The 10,735-nt window shown below is 41.3% G+C and overlaps 1 protein-coding gene across 2 annotated transcripts in view; it reads right to left on the reverse strand.

Annotated features, from left to right (window-relative positions):
* ACBD5 (acyl-CoA binding domain containing 5) overlaps positions 1 to 9,270 on the reverse strand; it is a 31,140-nt gene extending 21,870 nt beyond the window's left edge. Inside the window, exons 1-6 of one of the 2 annotated variants that reach the window (XM_075082589.1) lie at positions 9,156 to 9,270; positions 8,740 to 8,915; positions 7,499 to 7,619; positions 5,945 to 6,017; positions 2,234 to 2,345; positions 2,074 to 2,106 (exon numbers count right to left, since the gene is read on the reverse strand). In XM_075082589.1, the coding sequence (XP_074938690.1) occupies positions 2,074 to 2,106; positions 2,234 to 2,345; positions 5,945 to 6,017; positions 7,499 to 7,619; positions 8,740 to 8,815 (415 nt within the window). In that variant the 5' untranslated portion in view covers positions 8,816 to 8,915; positions 9,156 to 9,270. The remainder of the gene's footprint in view (positions 1 to 2,073; positions 2,107 to 2,233; positions 2,346 to 5,944; positions 6,018 to 7,498; positions 7,620 to 8,739; positions 8,916 to 9,155) is intronic. The other variant, XM_075082590.1, reaches the window with a different exon arrangement.
* Positions 9,271 to 10,735: the final 1,465 nt, after the last annotated feature.

Here is a 10,735-nt window from a genome sequence, read left to right on the forward strand (position 1 = left end):
CACATTGGATTTACTCACATTCGGAAAAAAAAGAAAACATCTACAAACATTCTCAAGAAAACATTCAGAAGGATGACTTAACTTTGAAACTTTTGATTTTTTTCACCCAGTATCAGATGATTAGGGTGCCAATTCTAGCCCACCTTTGGCTTCTTCAGGTATAGCGTAACAGGAAAGCTTGAATGCCCACTCTGAAAATTTCAAATTTAGTGAGCAATGGTATTTTGAAGCTTGCTTTTTTAGCATTAGCTTGGACATCAGATTTCTTGTGCATTTATTAGCAAGAGCAAGCAGTTAAACCGTTACTCTTCTAAAGCACCTCCCCACCTTACCCCACAGTCCTCCTACTCTTCCAATAGCAAAGGGTCCTCTGTAATACTGCAACGGTTACCTATTCTCTTCTGCAGCACTAGGACAGCTAACATAACCACATGTTAATTTTTAACAGCATCATCACCAGTGGCTACACCATCTCAAACACTGACTTGGGCAGATTGGTTCTATTCTTCAGCATGTATCTGGAAGACTGAAGGTGCTCATGCTTCCATACTTCTAACAAGTATTTTAAGACCTGTACTGTTGACAATAAAAATTATTTCCAGCTTCACTTTTAATTGGGCAAGTGGCAAGCGCGCTGAAGAAAGGGCTTCAAGCTCTTAAATGCAATTGTAAAATTATAACATACAACAGACTGAAAACTGACTGAATTCATTGTGGCATAATTAGAAGTTGCAGCTTTAAAATGGAAGAATGATGACATACCACCAAATTTATTACAACACTGGCAGACAAAGATAAAGCTGAAGTTTGCTATTCTGTTTTACTTACACTGCCTTACATTTAAGCTGCCTCTTCAAAATAAGTATGCTAGATCAATTATTAATACAGGTATGGTTTAACTTCCATGATTCTCTGTTTCCCTAAGTCACTTTTTTAAAAAATGTGGCTTTTGGCACTGTGCCACAGACACCAAGTCCAAGTAAATCCTTATTACACAGATCACTGACCCAAATCTACTGATACTTAGAATTTTGCCCATCAATCCAGCTGTCAGGCAAGCTCATTAAATCCCAACCATGAAGCATACACAATTTTAGTTGAGAAAAAAGTCACACAGCTTTCAAAATGGCCATTTAAAAACTTCTACCATTACCTTTCCTCAAAAGGAATGAAAAACTATTTCTGTTTCTCTGAGACTTGATATCAAAACCAAAATCAAAGCTACATTCCTTTAAGGGGGAAAAGCCACATACAAAAGGCAACCTAACCAGCTGACTCCTACTTCTTAAACACATTAAACCAATTAATTTGTGCAGTTTTGTTTTTTAAATAGTTTCAAGTTTTGCCCTGTTGCATTTCAATTTTTAACTGTAATTTTAAGCCAAATTTAGACAATTGTAAGCCTTTATTACAACCTTATGAACACATTACCTGTAACATAATAACTTATTACCAAAACATTCTCACAATGGTATTGCTAAATAAAAATCACCACACTGGTATTTATGCAGCTATGACACCACTAGGTTTGCCACTTCTCAGAGATTTAAAATGTTTAAAGAGATATTCCCTTCATGAACTGGAGCCTCAGAAAACCTAACTTAGAAGTTTCACAAACCCATCTCACATTCTGTATTAGGGAAGCCATGATTAAAAAAACATGGGTTTTGATTGTGGAGTTTTTTTTTTATATTTTGGATTGGATGATGGAGCTGGATTACCAGCTCTGCATACAGTTTGATAATCCACAGCTACATCAGGATGTAGCACTACACATTAGTTGTTCCTTTTATTAATGGAAAGGCATAAACTAGATTCAGTTGTGGGAATTGTTTGTTTTAAATACTGTCCTTTTTTCAGGAAGAGGCTTCCTTCAGGAGCTCAAAAAGCCTATAAAAAAGGACTAGACATGGAGCTTCCTGGGTCTAATTTTGTTTAGTGCCTCAGAAGCAAAATAAAACAGAATCCAGACTAATGAGGTGGCAAGCCCAGAAGTCACAAGTGTTAGCAAGAAGTTACTACAGCACCAGAACAATGGAAAAGATGGACTTACACATAATTTATTATTCCTACCTTCCAAATACTTAGAGACTTTCTCCATTCGAACTGCCATATAGTAAAGAGAATGAACAGAAAGATGCAACATTTAGCTTTAAAACCATTTACAGCAAACAAGCCCAAAAAAATCTGGAGTTGTGATTATTAGTAGTATAAAGGAAGTTATTTTCCGAACCTGAGGTTAGGTCAGATCCTCTGTTCTTTTTATCTTCTACTATTTCATAGAACGGGCCTATTACTTGTAGTAATTCTTCAACTTTGTCCGTCATGGGCATACTTTCAAGAATCTACAAGTCCAAAATATGAAACAGCATTTCAATTATTCATTTGTTTCAACTGATCTTAGAAACTGCTGGTCATTGTAAAACCCAGTAACATTTCACTACGTCACTTAACACTTTAAACTGATTTTTAAATTTTCTTTAATTAAAGGGAAACAACATAAAATTAATATACCAAACAAGAATCTTAACTCGCTGTATGAGGTTTTTTTTTTAGGTGAAGAGAAGATGGGAGAGCTAATGCATTTGCCAACACTAAAGGACAGCCTCAGCACAGTATTAGACCTTGGAATCCATTATTTCAGCAATTTCAAACTGAACCAACTCAAAATTCAACAGGCTGCTGCTATGTGATGGAATTTATTTAATACACAAGTCTTCCCAGAGAAGAAAATGAAACTGACTTTTTTTCTTAGAGGATTCTTTGACAAACCTTGTCACCTTCAGTGGAATGTAAGGAACAGATCAAAAGTGCCCTACTGGGTCCATCTAAACTTAAACAAAATGGACAGAATTCAGCAAAACAAATACATACTTAGAAAAAGAGCAAACCAGAACAAAGTTCTGCTCTTGAAGTCATTTGGACCTCTTCCTTTGATAAAAATTTCTTAATTTTAAGTTATAAAACCAGTACCTTTGATCATCTGATAGGAATGCAAAATCTTAAATCTAAAATAGAGTTTCAATAATTGAATATTATTTCAAAAGCATATGATATTATTGTCCCATTCTAGTTTAAGTCCTTTCAACGAACCTTTTTGCCAATAATTTTGTTCCTCTTTCACCCTCTACTTTTTTAATTTATTTTATATATATATATTTTTTTTTTTTACAAGAGGCACTAGCTTTAGGAAAAGACTCCGGTAGAAGCAAACTAACAGCCACAGTACACCTCCTCTTCCAGAAGAGCACCAAGAAAGCAACAGATGGAGGTACAAGTTGACACAAACCACGCTGCACAAAAGCACCAAGCACGTCACTAAGCAGTGGAAGCAAAAGCTACAGCATTACTTCACAAAGCAGGAGCTCCAGGCAGGCTAGCAGGTAACAAGTCAACACTTGCAAGCCAGTCAAGGACACCAACAGACAACAACCCTATCAAACTGCAGTTTCTTTGCCACTCCTCTGATCTATTCAGTGTATATAATTCATTCCATATTTGTTAGAAACGCTCAGTGCTCAGATACAGAACTGGATATGAACCAGAGGCAGGACAGTGATTTTTTTTTTTTTTTCCATTTCAATAGCATCGAGAGCAACAAGAAACCTATTCTAGAATAGCTCTTGCATTTGCTCCACATTTACTTGTCATCTGCGCTGTAAGCTCTTTCACACACACATTTCTACAATGTCTGCACATAACTGCTCTTCATCTATTCTAAACAGACTTCATTAATACTCTCTGCAGCTTGGAGCAATTCTTAGAATCTTACCACACAATTTCTGTTAAATTAAGAGTTTTGTAACTTCTAGCTTTCAGGTGAGCAATAAAAGAGAAAATACTTCCACAAACAAAATCAATTGCTTACTTCCATAGCTGCTAGGCATAATACTTAATCTTAAAATCTGAAAGTGCAAAATAAGTTATCACGTATCCTGAACTATTTTCTTTGTACCTCAGACTATTCATACATGAACACTCTTGTTTTAATTAGAAACACTGTATCATGTTAACACTTCTTTATGCTAAGATATCACTCATTTCTAACATATTAACAAAACATTATATTGGAAGTGTAAATCAATTAGTTTAAACAGTATTGCGATAAACAATTTCAGCAATACTACTTGGAAGATAATTAACCTTAAACAAAATGCACCTGAGCTCAGATTCATCTTAGCTAAGACTCCACACATTTGGTCATCTCTCACCAGCACCTCAAAACCTCATCCAGACACATCCCTCAACAGTTGCAATTTTCGAGGCTACCACATGAAGGGAATAAGGCAATCTTACACACCCTTAAACACAGTCCTGTGTTATCAGTATACAAGTGGGGGTTTTGCCCCCTTAGACATGGATACCTATGCAGAACAGCAGAATGCCCACAGTAACACAAGGATTAGTGCCTTATGTTCTGATAGAACAACCCAGTGCATCATTTGAAATGCACTTCCACTGACATTTCAAATCAATTGGGTTGGAAAAACTGAAGCTAGTATTTCAAATGTGAGAGCTGAAACAGCACCAAAGCAGGGTAAACAGATTCCCCAGTTTCAAAGCTGAGCGAGGCAAGAAGGCATTTGCTCTCCATTCCCTACGTATAATCTGTACAGAGGCAGAATATTTGTGCTTCATTAGGGTCAAGTAAGTAGACTCCCTCACAGGAGGTTCACTACGGTTTTTTTTTAGAACAAACATTGCAGTTTTAGTTTTAGTGTCCTGACCAAACCAATTACTGCACCGAAAAAATTAGGTACTCTACTGAAGTATTAACACATTTTGAATCCAAGATTTGAAGTGAAGCACCAAATCTTGTGGCACACATTCAAAAGGAATTATTAAAATTTATTTGGATTTTTGACCACATTAATAATATTTGGCATTCTCTGTTTTCTACAGTTGTTTGTTTTACATTTTAAAGCAGCTACAGTAATACTAGCAGGAACTAAATTACTAAAACTATATATGGGAAGAAGATCAGTAGTCAGACTCCAGCTCCTTTCCTAGTAAAAGTTTTTGTTTTATCAATCATTAAACGTGCTAAGAGCTCAATGTCTAGATAGTGGCCTAGGAGAAAAGCAAGTGTTTCGAGCAGAACTTACATTTTCTCTTGTTGATGCTAACCTCATAATACTAACAGTTTACAATTCTACTTTTATCCAGATTGACAGGAAATAATCTTTAAACGGCAAAGCTTCAGTGAAAAGACTACAGTTGAAAGGGTTAGTTAAAGTAAATATTCAGAATTAAAATTTCTTGTCTTTTATTAATTAATGCTGCAATTCCTGCTTAATATAGTGACTAGGACTGTTTACTAGTTACACATCCATTCCAAAAAAGACAGACCAAATTACACAATTCTTTGACTGCAACTGTAATAAACAAGGAATATTTTCATGACAAATACAGAAAATTCAGGTCACTGAGTTCTTCTTGAAAAATAAAAAAGATGATCAAGTTTATATATTTGATTATACTCATGTCTCCAGTCATGAGGGTGAGACTCTTGCTCCTGAAATCCTTTTGGCAGGTTGTTTTTTTCCTTTCCAAGATAAGGATCTCTTACCTCTTTCAACTCTGAGAACTGAGGCAGTTTGTAGTAAATCACCTTTTCTTTTGTTGTACTTTAAGTTCCACTGTTTTCCCCACTGCCCTCTTTACCATGATATCAATACTTCACTTTCCTAAGCTCTGTCATTTAAGGTTCATATTAGCTAGAGCTCCCATGTTTCTCTGAAAACCCAAATTCTATGGCTTTGGAAGGAACTACATCATTTTCTTCTCTCTGTGGGGCAAACAGCATAGTACCAAAATATAGCAGTTCACATAGGGAATAACTCATTTGGAGTTTTGACAGTAGTAGTCAGCAAGAACCTCCTCATGTTCCCTACTTTATTTCTGGAACATTTGTTCTAGAAGATCCATTCATTAGTAAACTTACCTTTTTCATTTCTTCAACATAGGCTATCATGGCTTCTTCTTTGGACATGTCTCCCAGGGCACTCCAAGCATCCCTAGGAAAGAAAGTTGCTTACATCTTCAGGGCCTACTGGATATTTTCAGCCTGGCCTTAAGTAGGTCAGTTATGTAATGCCCAGAGTTTCTCCAATACAAATAAAATGCAACAACAATTCACAACTTTTTTTTTAAAGTCCAACTGTGTAATTTGCTAGGGTAAGGTAATAGGGGTACATCAACAAAGCAGCAACAAACTGAACAGCCTGGGGACTGAAGAGTTCCCCAGTGACCAGCTATGATCTTGTACCTGGTAAGTTAACAAGCCCAGATATGAGACACACACGTTTCCCTTTGATTAGGTTGATTTTTTTCCTGCTTTAAGACCATCTGCTGTAGAAAAAGAGCAGGCACAGACACTTCAGCCACCACTTGGAAACAGTTGCAAGTTAGAACAGGCTACAAGAAAAATCTGTCCCTTTCAAGTTTAGCAACTGGGGAAAGACACATCAGTCCAGTAGGTAAGTAGCTTAATCATCGCCCCCAGTTATTACAGCAGCTACTTATGACCTAAAAAACCCTCCCCCTCTCCAATTCTGCAAGACAGAAGCATCCAATCAAATTTATCAGTATTGAACAAGGAATCTGTCTGAACCCAGACTGGAATAAAATGTTTCCTTAATCAGTCTTGCACTTGTCACTGTCCCTTCCCTTTGCCAGAGTATTTGTCCCACTACAGCAAAACCCCAAGGTTGATCATTCACATTTCAGCTACAACCAACAAGGTGGGTGGAAGCTTACTGCCCTAGTCCTCTGCAAAGATACCTCCTTCACCCTGACTTAGGAAGACTGGGGAGGAAAGAAAGAAGGTGGGGGAAAAAAAATCCCGAATCATTTCACAAATCCCAAGAAGACTGTGACCATGAAGACAGCAATACTTGTTCTTCAGTACAAACTTATTAAAATATAATATGCAAAGCATTCATGGCTTTTCAAACAGATCTCAGCAATTTGCTGAATCAGAAGTCTTCCCAGCACAAGCAAAATACAGTCAGAAGCCCTACCACTGAGCAGACAAACCAGAAATATACATAAACCAGATCTGTCCATGAGCTTGAAGCTATACCAATAGCTGTCAGTGAGCACTTACTTCAGGCTCACATTATACATGAATACTTGATAAGGAGGAATTCCAGACACTCAACCACATCACTCATTCTGCAGAGCACCTACAGTTTCAGTCTACAACATGGGATAAACACTGCAGAGGTACCATGATGGTGCTTGCCCAAGAAAAACTTGCCCACCTGCAGAACCCGAGGGAATGTTCTTATCTGCAACTCCAAAAACTTACAAATTATCTGAGCTGGAAAGTTGGAACACAAGGCAGAAAACTAATTAAAGCATCAAAGGTTGTGAATGTTCTTTCTCTGAGATAGAAATAAACTCACTAAACTCATTCTCCAAGTGCCACTCTTCTAAATATCTCCACTCCAAGCATTAAAAAACCAGAACAAAACAACAACTCATGAAAAGTTACCATTTATATCTACCAATCGGATCCCAAAATCCAGGTCGTGGAATGTTACAGGGTCCTTGGGTTGCTTGCTTATAAAAGCTATAGAACTTGAGCATCATTTCATTCGTTGGCTGGAATGAACCTAGTGAAAGCATTTTAAAATATAATTACATTGTAGTCAAGAATATTATTAAGTATCTTAACAAGCTTATTATTTCTGTGAGAAAACAGCCTGCAGTTTGTTACAGCCTGATTTAAATTGTACTGCTATCAGTCAACAGAAAACATCTTTACTTCATCTACCATGAACCAGCACCACTGACAATATTTACTTTACAAACAGCAAGTTTCAGTTTAAGGGACTATAACCTTTACTACTCCTAAGGTCAGACTCCACAATTAGAATTAAAGAAAAAGGAGTAGTAGGTAACATAAAGTGAGTGTCCTTTCACTCAGTTTAAAGGGACAGGTTTAGCTCCCAGTAAACAAAATATCTTGCAAGTCACTCTACTGTTACAAAACAGCAACTATTGAAAGATTCCAGAACTTAAACCAAAACAAAAACAACAAAAACCCAAACACAACATACCCCAAAATAGCCTTCGCACTGTTTTTGTTTACTTTGGGTATTTGACAGCACTTTGGGTTATGTTTCACTCTTTCTCCTGGTTTTGTTTTCTTCCTTTGTGGAACACGGTTTTGTAGAGGTAGGAAACGTGAATACAAAAATGTAACAGCTAGCAGGGAAGATGCACAACCGATCCATTAAATCAAGTACTTTGAGGTTCGATTCTAGCTGTTAGGAGAAGTTTACGGTGACCTTTACATTACTACCTCAAAAAAAAACCAGTTTTTCTTACGCCAGAATTAATGACGCATGTAATAACCAACTTTTTTTTGCTTTTCCGTTCTGTTAACTCTCTCGGCAGAGGGAACTCACGATAACAGCTCTGAAGCCGCCAACCCAACCTCAGGGTTTCAGGGAGGCAGAGCCCGTCCCCGGCGCCCCCCGCAGCGCACGGCAGGAGCCGACAGGCCCCCTGCCCGGCGCCCGGCTGAGGAACTCCCGTCCCGGGCTCGGAAGCCCCCGAACCGGCGCCCCTCTAGGCCAGGCGGCCGGCAGCACTAGGAGCTGCCCCAGCGGTTCTCCCGCCGCCGCCAGCTGAGGGGCGCCGGCCCGGGCGGCCCTGCTGCCCCGGCCTGTGCCAGCCGGGCCCCGCGCCGAGGCCGCCGGACTTCGCCGCCCCACCGGCCGCACTCACCATTTTTGGGCAGGCTCTGGATCACCTTCACGGCCGCCTCGAACCTGGTGGCGTGCACGGAGCCGGTCTCCGCCATGTCCCCGTCCCGTCCCCTCACCGCCTCCTGCTCGGCCGCCGGGCCGCGTCCGGCGGGGCAGGCTCAGCTCGGCCTCTCTCGTCGTGGCGCCTGTAGCCGACTACGGGGAGAGGGGCTGAGAGGCGCCGGGCCACCCGCAGCCACCCCGCGGAGGCAAGGGGATGGGGTGCCCGGCCCCCGCTGCGCCCGGCCCCCACTCCGGACCCCCGCCCTCTTCCTCCAGCCGGGCAAGGCAGGACTAGGACTGGGGCACACCCCGCCCAGCTTCTCGGACAAGCCTCGCCCCGAGGCTGAAGCGCGTCCCGCGACACCCACACCCCCACCAACGACCCAGCCCTACCTCCACCCCAGCTTCAGGCGCCCATATTATGGCTCCCACAGCGGCGCTCTTCCCTTCCTTCCCCTCCCCTCGCACCGCCCCGAGGCCGCCGGGGCACGCCGGGAAGCGTAGTCCGCCTGCCCCTCTACCCGCCCCCCGCGGGAGGCCGGGCCCCACACGAGTGTCCCCGCCACCCGTCCTCCCCTCAGCGCTTTCTCTTCCTCCCGTCGCCATGGCAGGACGCTGCCTCGCCGGCAGCCCTCGCAGCGAAGGATGCGGCGGGCCGGCTGGCCCCGGCGGCCAGGCTGAGGCCGAGGAGAAGCCCTTGGGCCAGCCCTGCCGCAGGGCCTTCTCGGAGCTGCCCTGGGTGATGGCGGGCTCAGTCCTGGGGGCCGAGAAGCCCTCGAAGTGCTGATCTCGGGGGGTCTCTCCCGTGTGGTCTCAGGAAACTGTTCTCTCCTTTACTTTTTTCAATATAATTACATGATAATGAACATTTCAAACAGTGCCATATTTCACCCATTTTGTGGACCTCGGTTATCCTTGGGAGGTCCCCCCACCAGCCTGGCATTCTGCTTTCCTTCTTCCTCACAGCCATCCTCCTACCCACGCCTAGTTCCACATAATTCACCTAAATACCGCTTAGCCACATATTTTTGTAATAGCTTTAATGATTTCTATTTTCATTAAAATCTTAGACATGAGATTTAAAAGGCTAGAACCCGGGGAGTAGCTATTTCCATGGTATTTGGAGATGAGGGTGAATACCGGTACAGTACAACCACCTACCTCAGTAGCTAAATAAATGAATGGCCTCATTCAAAAGCACTGCACATCCAGCACGCTGCAAAGTGAAACAAAAGTATGCTAAACCAACTGCTTTTGTAGCAAGTGGAATAATTTACCCAGCGAGCAACAGGATGAATTAAAAGCCCCTTTGAATAGAATCAACTACATAATCTTGGCATTCGAGTCAGTTCATTTATCTAGTACACAATATGTATTTTAAATGCCTCTGAAGGCAGTTGTGTGCACACAGTATATGCCCTCTGGTGGGAAAGAAAAGCTCCAGAGAGGGGGAATTAGAGCAGATCAGCCCCTGCTCTGCTGAGCTAGTACATTCCACAAGGTCAGCAGCCAGCTGGCCAGGGGGGAGCTTTGTGGGAGAGATGCCGACACTTCCAGAGGTGTTCAAATAGGATTCCCCACACTGGGCAAATGATGAACCTGCATTATGAACACCACCAATCCACTGAATGTTACAGATTAATGTCTCTGAATTTTTCATTTCAAGCACTAGATTGCTAAAGCTCTTGTGAGCTACGTACTAAGATCTATCATCTTTTTTATCCATGAAGGCTAGAATGACAGAAGCTTAGATCAAAGGGAAGTGTTTGTTTGAAGATAAGTCGGTCTCTGTAAAAATATGGATTATTTGCACATGCAAGGAGTTAATTGCAAAGAAGTAATAAAAAAATTAATGGCCTCTTATGAGGCCAGCTGATGTGTAAATTCTATTTACCTGAGAAAATCTATAATGATGTTTGCCATTTTAATTGATTTAAGAGAAATGCAGTCTGCATTTTTATAATGAATGTTCC

The sequence above is a fragment of the Phalacrocorax aristotelis genome, chromosome 2, assembly GCF_949628215.1.
Source record: "Phalacrocorax aristotelis chromosome 2, bGulAri2.1, whole genome shotgun sequence".
Taxonomy (NCBI): Eukaryota; Metazoa; Chordata; class Aves; order Suliformes; family Phalacrocoracidae; genus Phalacrocorax; species Phalacrocorax aristotelis.